Source organism: Bathycoccus prasinos (genome assembly GCF_002220235.1).
Source record: "Bathycoccus prasinos genomic : Chromosome_6".
NCBI classification, from domain to species: Eukaryota; Viridiplantae; Chlorophyta; class Mamiellophyceae; order Mamiellales; family Bathycoccaceae; genus Bathycoccus; species Bathycoccus prasinos.
In genome coordinates this window covers 747035-764094 of record NC_024003.1, presented here as the reverse complement: position 1 = coordinate 764094, position 17060 = coordinate 747035, and the positions used below count along the sequence as shown (strand labels likewise).

General features: G+C 48.8%; 7 protein-coding genes across 7 annotated transcripts; 3 read left to right on the top strand and 4 right to left on the bottom strand.

Moving 5' to 3' along the window:
* Positions 1-91: 91 nt before the first annotated feature.
* On the top strand, positions 92-4660 carry Bathy06g04040 (predicted protein; the record flags this gene model as incomplete). Its single annotated transcript, XM_007512732.1, has 1 exon — positions 92-4660. The coding sequence occupies one exon, from the start codon at positions 92-94 to the stop codon at positions 4658-4660; it is 4569 nt and encodes a 1522-aa protein (XP_007512794.1).
* Positions 4661-4720: 60 nt separating this feature from the next.
* On the bottom strand, positions 4721-5704 carry Bathy06g04030 (unknown protein; the record flags this gene model as incomplete). The annotated part of the gene is made up of 1 exon (XM_007512345.1): positions 4721-5704. One exon carries the CDS (start codon positions 5702-5704, stop codon positions 4721-4723), a length of 984 nt encoding a protein of 327 aa, XP_007512407.1.
* Positions 5705-5913: 209 nt separating this feature from the next.
* On the bottom strand, positions 5914-6951 carry Bathy06g04020 (the record flags this gene model as incomplete). The annotated part of the gene is made up of 1 exon (XM_007512535.1): positions 5914-6951. One exon carries the CDS (start codon positions 6949-6951, stop codon positions 5914-5916), a length of 1038 nt encoding a protein of 345 aa, XP_007512597.1.
* A 117-nt stretch (positions 6952-7068) lies between these two features.
* Positions 7069-8391, top strand: Bathy06g04010 (predicted protein; the record flags this gene model as incomplete). The annotated part of the gene is made up of 1 exon (XM_007512665.1): positions 7069-8391. One exon carries the CDS (start codon positions 7069-7071, stop codon positions 8389-8391), a length of 1323 nt encoding a protein of 440 aa, XP_007512727.1.
* A 145-nt stretch (positions 8392-8536) lies between these two features.
* Bathy06g04000 (predicted protein) lies at positions 8537-10811 on the bottom strand (the record flags this gene model as incomplete). The annotated part of the gene is made up of 2 exons (XM_007512312.1): positions 8537-10211; positions 10474-10811. The coding sequence occupies 2 exons, from the start codon at positions 10809-10811 to the stop codon at positions 8537-8539; spliced, it is 2013 nt and encodes a 670-aa protein (XP_007512374.1).
* A 353-nt stretch (positions 10812-11164) lies between these two features.
* Positions 11165-12640, bottom strand: Bathy06g03990 (predicted protein; the record flags this gene model as incomplete). Its single annotated transcript, XM_007512626.1, has 1 exon — positions 11165-12640. One exon carries the CDS (start codon positions 12638-12640, stop codon positions 11165-11167), a length of 1476 nt encoding a protein of 491 aa, XP_007512688.1.
* Positions 12641-12942: 302 nt separating this feature from the next.
* On the top strand, positions 12943-16983 carry Bathy06g03980 (predicted protein; the record flags this gene model as incomplete). The annotated part of the gene is made up of 1 exon (XM_007512559.1): positions 12943-16983. One exon carries the CDS (start codon positions 12943-12945, stop codon positions 16981-16983), a length of 4041 nt encoding a protein of 1346 aa, XP_007512621.1.
* Positions 16984-17060: the final 77 nt, after the last annotated feature.

The window sequence follows — 17060 nt, the reverse complement described above, 5'->3', positions numbered from 1 at the left end:
ACCAACACCGGTTAAATTTTGTACCATCGAGCACTTCTGACATTTTCACTCGATTTCCCACACAAAAAACTTTAAACAAGGGAGAAGAAATATGAGCGGCGACGATGAAAACGACACCAACGAAGAGGAGAACAAAACCATCGTCAAAAACGCCCCGTCGTCTTTACCTTCGTCGGCAGATGATCCTCTTTTTCGCGAGGACGACGTAAACGACGACGATAATGAAAACACGGAAGATGAAACCGAGGAGGAGAAACGCGTCGAATTGGACAGACGGACGAATGCTTCGTCGATTACTATTCACGCAACACGAACAACGGGCGAGGATGATTACGAAGAAGAGGCAACGAAGACGTTTAAGAAGCGGGAGGAGGATAAAGTCGTCGTTGTTCAAAAGAACGAGAAAGAAAAAGAAGAAGAAGAGGACGACGAGATGATGATGATGATGATGATGCAAAGGCAGAATGCAGAAGGAAAAGGGATGAATACGAACGAAGACGAGGAGGAGACAGTTCCGGATTTTTACAAAAACCAAGAGGAGAAAACGAAAGTTGCAGTCGTCTCAACGGTAGGAAACATCTTGAAAGAGTACGAGAAACAGTCGGCAGACGTTCGAAAAGCGTTGGAGTTTACCAGGAAGAGAGGGTTCGGCGGCGCGTCGTCGACGAAGAGAGGGAGGAAGCGCTCGTTGGAGGAAGTGACGGAGGAGGAGGACGAAGACGAAGACGACACGGATTCCGACGCGGATGTCGACGAGGAAATTTTGTTTTTGAAGGAGATGTTGGCGAAGAAGATGCGCGGTCGCGAGAGTAATGCGGAGAATACGACGAGTAATAATAATCCGTTCAATATTCCAACCTCCGAAGAAATCATGAGAGCGGTGGATGCGAGATTAGGTGAAATGAACGGCGGTGCTGGCGGGAACGCGGAGAATAAGTGGGCGTTTACCGCGAGCGCGGCGGCGGCGACTGAAATATTTGCTGCCAAGAAAATGCAAAAAGCGAAAGATGCGTTTGAGAATGCCAATAGGAAAGCGAAGATTGCGGCGGAGAAGTTGCAACGCGCCGAGAAGCTGTTACGAGTCGCTTCGGTGTTAGAGACGAGACAGAAACCAAACGGAGAGGAACTGAAGGTGAGCAAGATAGGAGTAAGAGAGCAACGGCGCGCGCTAAAGCAAAAGATGAGAAAAGAGTTTAGTTTGGATGCGAATCGTAATGGACAACGCGATAACGGTACCGATACCGCATCGAGTTCAGAGGATGAGGACGAGGATGAAGACGAGAAGGACTTACTTCAATCCAACGTCACCGCCGCGGAAGGTGAAGTCGACGCAGACATGCAAGATGAAACAAAAAAGAAAAAGAACAAAAAGAAAAATATACCACCACACCAACTTCGCGATACGAAGAAGATTAAAGAAGCACCTGAACCTGCTTCGGAGTATATTCAAAAAGTTGTTTGGTCTTCTGTGGACGCCTGCCACGTGTGCAACGAACAGCTCATGGATTACTGGGACGTCAACGACCAAATTTTATTGTGCGATGGGTGCGACGTGCAAGTGCACAAGAGCTGTTACGGCATCCAAAAGATTCCAGACGGCGAGTGGTTGTGCGCGGGGTGCGAGGATGGCGTGTCTAATCTCATCGAAAACGGACGGGGTATGTGCGCTTTATGCCCGACGCCGAAAGGCGCGTTAGCGAGGATCAAGCCGAAATCAAAATTTTCAACTAACTGGCGCGCGCCTGGGTATCACGCGCACGTTGTTTGTGCGCTAACATTACCCGAAATTTCGTTCTCTAAAGCAGTAGACAACGATAAAAAAGCGTTGGAATCTGGATCTTCCGTTTTGCGCATAGACGCCTCGAAGCTTACAAGCTCGCGGATGACGTTGAAGTGTGAAATTTGCGAAGAAGAAGGCGCTTGTACACAATGCGCGATGAAGAAATGTTACAAGGCGTTTCACCCGCTCTGTGCGAGAGGGTCGAAGAACGCGTGGCTTCGCCGCGCTGGTACTGGTCAGCCGATGGTATTTTGCTCCACGCATTCGAGCGAGCGATGGTTGCAGAAGCGACGCGAAACATGTTCGTTGCCAATAGAGTCAGCGTTGAACGACGCGTATTTGACCGGCGGATCCGTTTTCTGGGGCATACAGAACGCTGCAGTTAGTCAGTCGACGCAATTGTTTGCGAATGCGAACGGTGCAACGACGACAACAGAAACCACTACAGATTTAGCAAATGAAAGGCACGAGAAAGCGTTGGTAAATACGGGTGACGGAAGTATGCGAGTGCTAACTTCCATAAACGCTGCGTCGCACAGCGCAGATGATCAATTGCAACAAGAAAACAAAGTTACATCAGCGAGGCAAAAACCCGTGAAGGCCTTCATAGAGAAACCAAAGAAAGGGAAGCGCACAAATTTAGAAAACATAACGAAAGGAACGTCAGAAAATATAGTCCCGAATGCAAAATCTGCCATCGGGCGCGCGATAATTATCTTGCGCAGTTTGAATCCAAAGTGCATGGTTTTGTTTCCACAAGCATTCGTGGACGAAAACGTGAAGAGCGATGCTTCGATTGATTCCGTTTGTTCCGTACTTAAACGCACGTTTTCAGCGTTTGAGGTTCCTGGTTCTCAGAAATATAGTGAACCATGGAAAGTGTTAACGGTAGCTCAAAGAGTAATAGCCAGAGATATCGTCTCGCGGCACAAATTCCTCGGTCTCGCGTTTGCTGTGCTTAGATTACCTTCTGGATTTGGTAAGCGGCTGACGACAATTACTGCCATGGCTATTCAATCTGAAAAACCGCACGTTATTGTATGCGACAGTAGATTTGACGCTTTGAATTGGATCGCCGATCTAGTCAAGTTTTGTCCTAAACTCAGGCAAGTGTCCATCTTGAACGCAAATGATGCAAAAAATTCGCTGAAAGGTGCGGCGATTCAAAAGTCCTCGTTTGATGTTTTGGTTATCACGACAGAAATTATGTTTAACGTGGTATTGAAGCACGGCACCGCGCTAAACGCAGACGGGACTCCGGTGCCTGCGACGTATGCCGCGTTAAGTCCGGGAACGTTACTTCGACCGTTCTCGAGCGCAAATTTCGACGGCGTGGATGGTTTTCGAAAATGGGTTGCACACTTCGACGATGCGGCCAGTAAAATCCGGTTAAAAACGAAGCGCGTACTCTTGATGCCGAATGATGAGGACAAGTTCGAGAACAAAGGCGAAGAGTTTCGCAAGGTATTTCGCACGGTACACGCGAGGTGCGGCGAAGTCTACGCCAAAGCGTCCGCCACAAGTGTATGGGCACTCAAGCCTCAACCGCCAAACTTTGAAGAAATGGATATACGTTTCACGTCAGAACTGCCGTCGCCTGAAGAAGAGCCGAAAATCGATGATGTTACGGATACGAAAGCGCGCGAAATGCTCACCACCCACTCCGAGGAGGATTCGTTTCTTCAAAACAAATTAGTTGAACCTTCTCATGTCTTCGAACAGTGGGAACCTGCGGTAAATAACACCACACAAAGCGAACTAAATATTGCCGATCGCCTCAAAGAGTCCTTTTATGTCATGGAGCCGCAGAAGATCTTGAATGGAACCCAAGGAGCACTGAAATTTGCTCAAGTCATCGCGAGTCGTTCAATCGCGCGAACTCTGTTCGTGTACGATGATAAGAAAACGACTGATTTTTCAATCTCCGATTTCGCAGAGAAAGACGGGTATTCTATACTTGATCCTTTGGTGAAACCTTTCGGCGCGCGACTTGTAGATGCGGTCGAGTACAGAGACATAAAGAAACGAACTGTGGGTATAGTGAGCTTAAGTGGTTTGAAGAAAGCGTCTCGATTGACGCGCGGGACGCAAGTGTGCGTCTTGTACGAAATCGATGCGCAAGTGGTGAGAGATGTCGTCTATCCCAAGCTCGCGCCGTGCGATACGCGCGCAAAGGACGAAATTCCTCTCGTGCATCTGAAAAGCACTGCGAATGTAGACGAAGCAGCGTTGAAAACGCTCGAGGATACAGAGGAGGCAATGGCGGAATTTGCGAAAAGCATTCTCAGCGAGTGCTCTCCAGAAGTTCAGTTTTTATCGTCTGCGAGTGTTGTTGTGGACAATGACAATGATGCGACTGCGAGATTTAATCGCCCAACGAGCGATGCTTCTACCCCGTTTCCGACGGAAAATCACGACGTGTTCTGTTTCGGCTGTAAATCGAGCAAAGAGGGTGGATGTAAGGCTATCCCGCCGGCGTGGCTTACTCCAGAAGTCGCATCGATCTGGTTACAATGTTCAAAATGTCCGCACGCCGGTAGTGCTGGCTGTGCTCGCGTTCTCACCGCGCCGAATCCAGCGGAACCGTGGTTGTGTCCTTCGCACAAGTGCGCAGTGTGCGGCGATCTCTGCGGTCACACAGAGAAGACCACCTTACGATGCGTCGAGTGCGGGTTCGCGTATTGCGACACGTGCTCTTCAGGCGCCGAATTCGAAAAAGCGCACAAGAATGAGTGGGTGGAAAAGTACGGCTTTGTATTACCGTCGCATTCGGAGTACGTAAAGTGCGGCGTGTGTTGCGTGGCGGCGAAAGCTCCAACCGCGGTTGTGAAGAAACGCAAATCAAACGCGAACGCGGCAACAGCGACTTTAGTCTTGTAATGAATTCAACCGTGCGAAAAATTCTAAACACAGAATGTTAAACAACTGTACACGTATCTATTAAAAATTTCGCATCTTTGGCACGTCGCCGTTATCATCTAAAATACCCAATCTAACAATGGCCGCTTTTACTCGACCTTCGCTATTCAACGTCCCAAACGGGGATTCGGATTCGCTCGGTAAACGTTTCGCTACTGTCAGTGGAGGTCTCGGTTCGTCATCATTTTCTTCTCCATCTTCACTCTCTTCGAAGGAGAAATACTGTTGTTGTTTTTCTCGTTGTTGTTGCTGTTGATGCTTTTGTTGGAAGCCAAACGCCTTCTCTCTCATCCTCGCTTTCTCGTACATCTCTACCTTCTCCTTTAACTTTCGTATCTCAATCGCGTACGTCTCCGCAATCACCGCTAACGTTTGCTGCTCCTTCTGCTCCTCGCTCCTTATCTCGTCTCTCAGCACTTGCGGATTGTTCGACGACTTCTTCATCTGTGCCGTCTCGTCTCGCAACTTGGTCAAAACGTCCTCTCTTTCCCGCTCGCGTATTTTCAGCGATAAAACTTGCCTCTCTAAACTCTCGTTCATCGTTTTCACCGCTGCCAACTCCGATTCCAATTTTCGTTCCCGAATCTCCATCTTCTCGCGTTCCGGAAATTGCTTTCCTTTCGTCTTCTCCTCCTCCATTTTGAGGCGAAACTGCTTCTCTTTTTTCTCAAATTCTCGTTCCAAGTGTTCGTTCATTTCCAACAGCTCTTCGCACCTATCCTCGGCTTTAAAGAGTAACTCTTTCAGTCGTCTCCGTTCGTCCTCGCTCGTTTCCATCGCTTTCTTGTGCGTCTTTATGATTTTCGTGAGAAATGAATTCGACGCGTCGTACGGGTTTTCGTCTCGCGACCAATCGCTCTCGAAACTGCGCTCAGAGTCCGCTTCTTCTTCTTCCAATTCTTCTGTTCCTTTACTGCTCATGCTCCTGCTAAAATCATTCGTTCGGTCTTTCAAAGAGACCGACGATACAGTCTCCTTCGTCCTCGTCGTCTTCTTCGTCGTCATCGGATATATTTAATACGTGTGATAGATAGTGTAAGCGTCTCAATGTGCGAGGAATGCTCTGTGGGATTTTGAATTTTTGAAGCATTTCGCTCGTATTTTTACAACTACTCTACTGTGGAGTATTTTCAGCAGCGGCTGCGGCGCGTTTGTTACTCGCGTCTATGTCTCTCTCTTTCTGTTATTATACAACTTTAGAAACGCGATTGTTATTATGAAACTGGTGGCACGTGCAACTTTCCATCTTCGTATCGCCAACCGGGTGGGAGAGGACAGTTGTTGTCGAGGAGGTATTGTAAACACTCCGTGTGGTTGTTCTCGTGCGCAAATCGAACGGCCCAAGAGTCCCACGGCGCTTTGGCGGTTTCGTGCAAGTACTTCAAACAGTCCAAGTGGCCGTACTTGGCCGCACACCAACACGCACTTTCGTTATATTTATTATATTTACGCTCAACAAGATATTCAAGTATATGAAGATGACCATTTTCAGCCGCCCATTCGGCAGTAGAAAAATCCCAAGGCGCTTTGACTTCTTCGCGTAAGTATTTGAGTACCTCGAGATGACCGTTTTCGGCAGCATATGCACACGCGTCCTCATCGATAGGACACTCATTTGCAACGCAATACTTTACCATTTCCAGATTACCTTGAGATGCGGCCTCATTAATCGTCCATTCATCCCACTCACACTTTTTCTCCTCTCGCGCCCACTTGAGCAACTCGAGTTTATTCGTTCGAGCAACTTCACTGGAGAAAGTTATATCCTCCCAGTCACTCGGCCACAACGATTTATGCTCCCACGCAAACTCCAACGTAGATATCGACGACATCTCGCTCACTTTAAACCTCTTTTTCAACTCCCCCTTGCGAGATGATCTCTTAATCAACTTTCTCGTCTCCGTATTCACTCCATACAAGAATTTGAGATCCGTCCCGTTGAGTTTACACATCACATGCTTCTCCACGATATCGCGACACGCGCCGCCATTCAGCACCGCCTCTCTGAACAAACGCCACAACGGCAAAGGTTTATTCTCGAGCAATGCGAGAGCGTTTCGTAGTCTCTCGTGTTCCTCTTCCGTCGAGTATTCGGAGGACACGAATTTCAAATCCGTTCGATTCAATCTCGGAGTGATGTGTTTGAAACGCACATCGTCGTTATTCGCGACCACGTCCCACGAAGAATCTCTCTCACCAGCCTTCCTCTTTCTCGCTCTCGTCGTCGCGACTCCTTCTCTTCCGGAAGACATGATAACGACGATCGTTTTTCTCTTTGGTCGAGAGATATATTTGTGCGTCTTTCTTTTGGAGAAATGGTCGTTGAAATTCCACACAAAATGCGAGAACTTTGACGCTCGCGGATGATGATGAACAGAAGAAGAAGAGGAGGAAGAAGTGCACCGCCGCCGCTCGAGAAGAAGACGGGCGAAGAGGGTGTGCAGACGAGGAGGACTTTGGAACGACCACCGCCTTCTCCTTCGTCGTCGTCGCCCGCGTCGGTTAAGAAGAAGAGAAGAACGTTTTGGCAAAACCGGCGACGGATGGAAACGAGAGAAGAAGAAGACCAAGACCCACTCTTTGGACGCGAATGGTCGCCCGGTGAAAACGAGAGTGAAAACGGTCTGGTGAGAGTGGTCTCGTACAACATTCTGTGCGAATCCGCGACGAAGAAATACGCGAGAGAGCTGTACCCGAAGCAAACGAGGAAGGATTTACAAGCGGAAACGAGAATCGAGAAAATTTTCGAGGACGAGTTAAAAAGGTTGAAACCGGACGTCATCAATTTGCAAGAAGTGGAAGCGAAGAGGTTCAAGCAGATATCAAAAATGATGAGGAAATACGAGGGGTATTTCGTGAAGAGAGGGAAAGGGAAGACGGACGGGGTGGCGACGTTTTTTAGGAAGAGTAAATTCGCGACGGCGACGTGGTCGAAGAAGCCGACGCGGGTGGCGTTAGACGACGACGACGACGCGTTCGGTTTGGTTTTAGTGTTGGAAAACAAGAAAAATAGATCAGTTGTGGTTACCGGGAATGCCCACGTACTCTTCGCGCCGAAGAATGGTCTGGTAAAGTTAGCGCAGGTGAAAACGATCTTGGAGGCGATGGAAAGCGCGAAGAGCATAGCGCTGTCGAATTCGTCTTCTCGAGTGATGAAAATTTTCTCGTTGGATGGCAACTTTTTGCCAAACTCGGCGCTGTATAGTTTCATAGAGGAGGGGTACTTTGATAAAATGTCGTGTAACCGTAGAAATATGGGCGGATATTTGAGCGAGGATAGCAAGAAGGAAAAAGAATGTTACGACGAGGAGGACGAGGAAGAAGAGGTGCTCGTCGGGGGTTCGTTCAATGAAAGCAACTTGCAAAGTTGGAACGATGTAGACGACGTCAACACGCATGAAAACGTGTTCAATGGGTCGCTCATAACCAAACTCAACACTGCAAGCGGTCGCATGCGCTCGGCATATAAAAAAGTGCTAAAGGAAGAGCCTTCGTGGACGTCTTGTCACAGGAAGTTTGTCGGCACGACCGATTATATTTTCTTCGACGAGAGCGCGGCGAAGGTTATGAGAGTGCTCAAAACTCCCAATGCCCGCCAGTGGAATAACAATTTGCACGAAAAGAAAACTTTACCCAATAGAAAGTACCCAAGCGATCATTTAAGCATCGTCGCGGATTTTAGTTTTAAATAGTTAGATTTATTATAGATTTCACTCTTGCAGTGTGTACACGTAGTTTTTGTCGCATATATTACATGTGTGAATATTCAGGTGTATTATATCTTCTTCTCGTTCTTATTATTTTTGCGGCTCGTCATTTATGTATTATTGTTATCTGTTAGCCGAGCTGTTGATTCATCTTGCGACTGATGATTTCGCTAATTTTCGCCAAGTGGTGCTTCGCCATGTGCAACGTCTCGTCGTCGTCCAAACACTGCTCTAAGTCACCGCTCATGCCTTTCAGCACGTATTCGATGCCTAGCAATTTTTGCGCTCTCGACGTGGCGTCTCTCAACACCGTTTGATTGTTCGTCAATTGATGCTGCTGCTGAGAACTCGGGGGACTTCGCAAGTCGTTCACAACCTGATCAAACATCGAGTACACGTCTTCAATTCTATCCGTATCGGTGCGGTGCTTGGCGCGACAATCCGCATCGTCTTCCTCTAACGGCGCTCGCCAAGCATCAAAACGTTCCCACGTGTCCAAATCGTCGTCGTCGAGGGGAAGCGTTGGAATGGCGTCGTCAAAGTCTTCCTCCTCGAGAGGCGCGCCACCTCTTCCCCCACCTCTACCACCATTAGGCGACGCAGATTCTTCTTTTTTCGACAAGGCGTGTTGATCGCTCTTCTTAACGTTTCCGTTATGATTCTCGTCGTTTGACCTCGCCTTCTCGTCTTTTGCATTCTTGATGTTTGACCCGTCTCCGGTCTCTTTTTTCAAATGTTCGAGCATGAGCTTCTCCAACTTTGATTTCGGTTGTTTCTCACCTGTCTCTTTCTTTGAAGCGTTTGCTCTCTGCTTCTCCTCCTTCTCCCTCGCCTTTTTCTCTTTTTGCTCCTCTTCTTCTTTTTGGTTGTCCATTTCCGATAACAACGCCGCCGCGACGAGTCCGTCCAACATCCCGCTGCCACCGCCGCCGCCCCCGCCGCCTCTTTTCGAGGCTTGAGTACCAGCTTTCGTCGATCGCGGTCGTTTCGTTCCTTTCGCAGTAGTGGTGGTAGTAGCAGTAGTAGTGGCAGCGGTACTAGTAGTGATAGTAGTATTACTACCAGCATTCTTACCTTTACCGTTGGTATCCTTCTTCTTGGTAGCCGCAGTTACCGGCGCATCCACCTTCCCGTTCGCGATAAACGCCCTCCGTTGCTCCATATACTTTGTGTTCACGCCCGGCGAAATCACTGGCGCGTTCTCTCCAACCGCCTTCAACGCTTGTTGCGTTAAAAACACCCCGGAGTGCCCTTTAGACCCACGGTCTCTTTTCCCTCTCGTAGGTCCTGGCCTCCAGCCGTTTGGAATGTTTGGTCTATATTCCGTCTCCTCCGTCGGCGTCGGCACGAACAGCGTCGTCTTCCCTTCCGCCCCGGTTTTCACCTCCGCCGGAAGCGTCGAGTCCACAACCCTCACCCACTTCCCTTTCTCCTTTCCTTGCTCCTGCGGATGCTCCACCGCCGCGTTGTGCTGAAACAACCTCAACAACTGTTCCGAGGATACCCCTAACCGCCCCAACGCGAGCGCGTTCACTTCGTTGTGCAAAGTCTCCGCGCTCAGCTCGAACACGTCGCCGACGAACGCGGTTCTCGGCAAATCCGGTTTCGCCACTCGAAACAACGCGTAGAAAAACTCGTCCGGGTCCGGGTGTCTGGCCCAAAACGCTTTCGGTTTAAACGTGTCGCCGTAAATCAATTCCAGTAAAAATTGAAACCTTTGCCTGTACGGTAAATCCATGCCGACGCCTCGCATGTGCCCCAAACCGAGGAAACGGAAGAGCGTTTTCGTTCGAGAGAGAATCGTTCTGTTGTTTTGTGTATAATGTGTGTAATGTGTTTCATGAAAGTACTCCGTCGTAAGTATTCAGCGTCATCGTCGTCGTCGTCATCAAACGACGTACACGACGACCAGAGAGAGAGAGAGACAGAGAGAGAGAAGCGCGAGAGAGAAACGACGAGAGAAAAAGAAGCAAACGTAAAACAAAATTACGCCGATCATCATGTGATCACATTTAAAAACGTGAACACAATTGAAACGAAACGGATCTCTCCGCGCGTAAAGTTTACCTTCTCTGATCGGCCAACCGCCACTTCTTGGGTTGTTGCCCGTCCTGCGGGATCAAAATCTTCGACGGTTGCACCAACTTCTCATCCTCCGCGTCTTCTTTCTCCGCGTCCGTGTCCGTTTCAGACGACGACACCGTCGTCGTCTTTACCGTCGCGCTGCTCGTTTTGGACTGTTTTTGCGCCTTTGGCGTTCTCGCTTTCTTCGTGATTTTAGGCCGCGATTCTTCTTTCTCTTTGTCCTCTGCGTCGTCGTCGTACTTGGAGTTTGGAATTGGCACGCGACGATTTGCCGCCAGTATTATTCCCGGTTGCTGTTGTTGCTGTTGTTGATCGCTCATGGTCTCGTTTTGCGCGCGCGCGTGTTGAAGAAGAGGGTTGGCAGTGCTCAATTTTTGTGGTTTTTGGTTCGAACCTTCTTTCCCTTCAAAGAGGCGAGATTTTGCGATTTAATTATATGCACCGTCGAAGCCGCAATTTCACGCAAGAGGAGAGTGTAAAAGGAGGGAAGGTGAGAAAGCTTTTGAGAATGAAATTCTGCTTTTTTTCAATTTGAAAAGCAGATTTGGCAAAGAACAGGAAAGAGAGTATTGGGAGTGCCTAAATACGAGCGCGAGTGCGGAGGGCAGCCAGCGCGATTTTTTTATTTCAAACAACCGCGTTCTCTCTCTTCTACTACTTTATCCCTTTCTCGTTACCAAGGGTTGAGCACGGCACCGTCGACGGCGTCGAAATCGGCGAAGAGGTTTTCGTCGTCGTCTTCGTTTTCGTCGTCGTCTTCGTCGATGGCGAGGAAACTCAAAAGAGGTTTTCCGAGTAAGAAAAAATGCTCCTGATTTCGCGCCGTCATGTGCGCTTTGTAGATCGATGGTGGAGTGATAATTTCTTGCTCTTTGGTGATGATGTCTTTTTTGTGACGATAGATCGTGTCGTCGTTTTTGGAGACGAGAGAGGCGATGAGGAAAGGTTCGGTTTCCGCTCTCTTTCGGAGCGAGGCGGAGGCCGCGACAAAGCTCTGTTCTAGAGAGTAGTCTCCTCGAAGAAACTCGGAGAGTTTGCGGAATCCAGTCACGTTGGCAGAAAGAAGCTCGGAATATTTAACAAAGATGATGGAATTCTTTGCCGTTTGATCGTTTGCGTCGAGCATAGCTTCGGCGAAAGAGAGTATCGCGTTGGCGTACGCCCCGTTTGATTTTTCAATCTCAGCAGCCACAGCGTTCTCGAGACCGGTAAAGAATGGTACGTCCACGCTCGCGCTCATGAACCGCACAATTTCCACATCCAATGCAATTTCAGCGTTTAAATTGTTTCGCATCACGGATTGGAAGCTTGAACCGTCCAAATCGTCTCGTTTCGTCCGCGCCCATTCCTCCAGCGTTGAGATTATCGAGAGGTACGAGGACGTGATAACATCTCTGGGATCCCGCACAACGAATACGGTTCGGAAGGATAAATGTTCTGGAAACATAGATTGCATGCGTTGAGGAGTTAGAACAGTACCACCATCACTGGTGACAGATACCGTCCCCACATCATCATCGATTGCGCTCTTGTCGTTGCTCGCGGAAACTCTCGCCGTTTTCACTTTTTCCACTCTCTCGTACTCTCTAAACGCCTCTTGAAAGAACGCATCGCCCCCGGAGAACCTTTGCTCCACGTGCGCTGCAATTATTGATCCATCGATCGTTTTTTTCGACTCTCGAATCCGTTCGTCTCGAAACATCGCCTCGTTTTCGCTCGGCACATCGCGCAACGAAAAATATTGCAACGTCTTTGTTGTTTTCGTCGTCTTTTTATCCTTTTTCTCGGATGTGAACACGGTGGTTCCCGAGAACGAAGACGACTTCTGGACGACTCCCCTTCGCTTCCTTTTCGACCACGCGGACGACGACGACGCGCCGCCATAACCACCACCTCCAATCATCCCGCGTAAACCAATCTCGCTCGCCCGTTCCGTCTCCCTCAATCGCACCACCCCTTCAAACACGGCGAGATACAAAAACGAGCCCCCTAAGAGGACGAAACTTCCAATCCTTTTCGTTTGACTCCGTTTCGATTGCATCATAAAAATGGAGATTGGTATCAACACCAAAATTATAAAAACCACGACGACGTCGAACTCGAACGTTTTCGCGTACCCGAGTTGTTTTTGTCCATGACCTGCGGACATCGTACTCGTCGTCGTCCTCGTCTCGCGTGTGTGTATATTGTGTGGGAGTCTCTTAAAAAAAACTGTGCACCCACCCTCGTATTTTTTGAAAAAAACATCGGATTCCTCATTTTTAACACGCGCAGTAATACTACGAACTACAAAGAATACTACTCATACTACGACTATCATCATCTCGACACCACGAAGGAACAAAAGTTCAACGGCTGGCCAAAAACGACGGTTTTTAGAACGCGGTGCAATCCCGATACTTCCGCGCGATGAGAAGAAGGTAGAGTCTTGTTTTTCAAAAGACGACGACGATGACTTCGACGCGTTTGCAACGACCGCCAGAAAGAGAAGAAGAAGAAAAGGAGGAAAGATTCTTCGCGGTGACGTACACGAACGAGACGCACAAAAAACGACCGAAATGGAAAGACGGATTTGTGAGCATAGTGCGGTGTTGCGCGGCGTCTCATTCGGGGTCGCTCTCGGTGGTTTTGTACGGCGCAAATGCGCAGAATAATCGGGGCTCGTTTGAGGAAGTCACGAGAGAAAGTTTCGCGTCGTCCTCGGAAACGACGAGGAAAAAAGCAGGCCTTGAAACGATCGCGAAAATTTCGCGCAAAGAGACGAAAGCGATTCAATCGGTTTTAGAAAAGTTGGAAGAAGAAAATACGATCGAGGAATTTAGCGGATACAAAGTTGAAATCGACGAAGAGTTTGGAAAGGACGGGAACGCGGTGTCGAGACAAAAGGCGATGAATCGATCGGCAGACGTTGGGCGGGAGACGTCGCTGTTTCGGGCGACGAGGAGTATACGCGAGAGTCAGACGCCAGCGTCGTTTCGGAATCCGATGTTTACTAAGACGACGACGGTGACAATAGATACGCTTACGCCGATACAGACGGTTGGTGTGAGTGCGAAGGACGTCGCTGGGAAACGATCACGTATAGAGGAGGAGGAAATGAACGACGTCGGTCTTCGCGATGTGGGCGCCGCCGCTTCGAAGGAAAACGAGCAGCCTTGTAATGCGGCGAAACAGCCAAAAAGAGTAAACATCGCGGCAGCGTTGAAAGAAAGGCTCGCGAATTTGACAAAACAGAAAGAGGAAAAGGAAAAGATGATGGAAATAGTAGCAGTGGAAGAAGAAGAAGAAGAAAAATACACGGAGGACGAAGAGGCGATGGTTCCACAGCGCGTGGTGAACTATGGAAATACGAATTCTTCATACGCGCAGCAGCAACAGCAACAACAACAACACAATGGTAATAGCAAGAATAATCAATATCGATACGCGGAACCGACGATTGCTATCAAGTTTCCGTTCGAAAAGCTTTCCGCGCACGTCGCTTTACGGTTCGAAGGCGGCGTTCGAGAATACCAAAATTACCTCCTCTCGACTTCGTGCGAACAACTTTCGCTCAAGCTCAGGAACGTTTCGGACGCGGTGCGAACGGTCGTACACGCTCTTCCGCAGCAAAAAAGAGGCGCACCGGTTGCGACGACCTCGGTGCACGTGAACACTACTGTCGATCCAAAAAACTTAGGCATTAGACTTGGACGACAGTATCGGATTCATTACTGGAGCGAGTGTAAAATGACCGCGTACAAGACGCAAACGAAAAAAGACGAAGAGACCGGCACCGTTAAACTATCTAAAACTGTCGTCGAACTCACGCTCGGTAGGTGCGAATTCCATAGACCGAACGATTTTGCAAAAGGTGACGTTTACGTGCTCTCTACAGATCCAGGCTTTTTTCTCTCCTCTCCCGTGGCAAAAAATACTCGACAAGGTATGGATACGTACAAAAACTGGACCGGCGTCGTCGCATCCACGTGGCACGCACCCGATAAAGAAGGTAAGATGCATGTAGAAATGCTCGGCGATTTACCGAGAACACTGAAAGAGTCGCTCAAGAATAGCTCGAACGGTGGATGGGTGAAGAGAAAGTCCCTCACGTTATACGCAGCGCGAGCTCTGAGCGCTTTCGGCGAGTTGGAGGAGATGAAGAATGCGCTCGAAATGGTCAAAGAAGACACGATGCCACTCATGCGAATGATAATGAACCCATCAGTCGCAGAACTGACCAGCGAGCACGCGGAAAATATAGCAGCTGACGAGGAGGAAGATTTTCAAGATTTGGAGTTTACGTTCCAGAATCAATACGGTTTGAATCACGATCAAGCTGTCGCGATGAAGGGAATGGTAAACACAGAATGCGGCGTGAGTTTGGTGCACGGTCCGTTTGGGAGTGGTAAAACGAAATTAGTCGCGAGCTTTATTCGCGAACACGTCGCGAGTGTGAAAGATATGCAGCACAAGCTGGGTGTTCTTCCTCCGGATACGAAACAACGAAACGGCAGAATTTTGGTTTGTGCAAACACCAACGTCGCTGTCGATCGCGTGTTAAAAACGCTCCTCGAGAATGGTTTCACCGATTTCTGTCGCGTCGGTTCGTTGACCAAAATTGACGCGGACATTCTCCCATTTTCTATTCACGCCAAGCGTGACTCGAAGAAAGGCAACACGCACATCGAAGAACTCGAGAAAGCGCTGAAAGAAAACGAGAAAATTTCCTCGAGAAGAAAACGCATCGAAGAAGAAATCAAAAACTTGAAAATAAAAGGCGCCTTACAAAAGCGCGCCAAGTTGGTGAAATCCGCGCCAGTGGTTGCCGTGACGTGCAGTTCTTGCGTGAACAAGCACTTGGAAGATCAAAAGTTTGACATTTTAATCTTGGACGAGTGCTCGCAAATGACTGAGATATGCAGCCTTTTGCCGTTAGCTCGGTTCGGCGTGAAACATTTGATAGCGGTTGGAGATCCGAAGCAGTTACCGCCGGTTTTAGAAAGCAACTTGGAATATCCGACGATTTCTGAGCAACAACCCACGTTATTCGTGCGACTTGCGAAACTTGGGCTACCCGTGACGCTGTTGCGAACACAATATCGAATGCATCCGCTCTTGAGCGAAGTCCCGAACGCACATTTTTATGAGAACAAATTGTTGGATGGCGTTTCGGCGAGCGACCGCGGAGCGTTACTCGAAGGAGTACCTCCTTTGGTTTTTTTCGACACGCACGGCGAAAACGCGCGAGAAGAGCGAAGAGGCCAGTCGAAATTCAACGCTTCCGAGGCGCGCGGGTGTGCTGTTATCGCGCGCGAGCTTCTAAACCGCGGATTGAAACCAAAAGATGTTGGTATTATTGCGTTTTATCGCGCGCAGGTGGATTGCGTGAACTCGTATTTAGTAAGAATGCGCGTCGGTGCGACTACCACTGCAAATATCCTCGCGCCATCAGAATTGGACGAGGAAGAGGATGGCGAAATTCAAGTTTCCACAGTAGACGCGTTTCAAGGCCAAGAGAAGAAGGTTATTATATTGACGCTTTGTGGAGCATTTAAAGGATCAAATTCGTTCACGACGAGGGAGCGTTTGAACGTCGCGCTGACGCGTTCGCAGAGACACGAGTTTATCGTCGCCGATTCGAACGAGATTGGGAGAGACTGTCTCGCGTTACGCGATGTCTTGAGTAAGGCAAGAAAAACGCCGAGTGGTTATCATCCTGCTTCGCGACGCATCGATGACGTCGTGTGTAAATGGCCTTCGTTAGTTACGGCTACATCGTGCGATTTCGATGTCGCGACGGATATCGAACGGAATGCTGAATTAAAGGAAGATGACGCCGATGGGGAGAGTGAGGATATCGTGTGTGTTCACGACGACGCCGACAATGCCAATAATGATATAGCATCACCCTCGTCTTATACCGAATATGATGACGATGAAGATGAAGAAGAAGATAATAGTGATGAGCCTTCGCCGCCGGCTTCTCCGAAAGTCGAAGAGAAAGTTGAGTTTGATATGAACGAAGCCGAGAGAAAGAACGAGTACGATCCTTCCTCGTGTCCTCAGGAGTACCTTCCGATCATAGAAAAACTTGAAGAGATTGAAATACAGCCAGATGAGTATTACTTGTGGTACAAGAAACTCTCAAGAGCTTTGTTATTTCGCGTTCAGGCGGATCGCCGGTGGTGCGAATCGGACAATAAAATGCGCACGATGCTCCACGACCTTGGCTTCCCTGGCATCGACCACGTCTCGTGGAAATGGACGTCAAAGCCGCTCCGTCGCGCAATCTTCGAGAAGTTCTTCCCTGCTTTTGCGTACTACGTCCACAAACACTTCGGCTACGAATACACTCGCATGCGTAAACTCATCGAAAAATACGACTCGGTCGACGCTTTGCGAAAAGACGAAACCGGCTTTGGTCTTCACGCCATACGAGAAGCCGAAACGCAAGATTTAAGCGAACGCGGCGCGAGATGGTTGACCAGGAAGTTGAGCTCATCAGAATGAGATAGTAGCAAACCATTGTAGCATTTGGCATTTCAACGTTCATAGAAATATGAACTCGTAGTATTCGAAAAAATTAG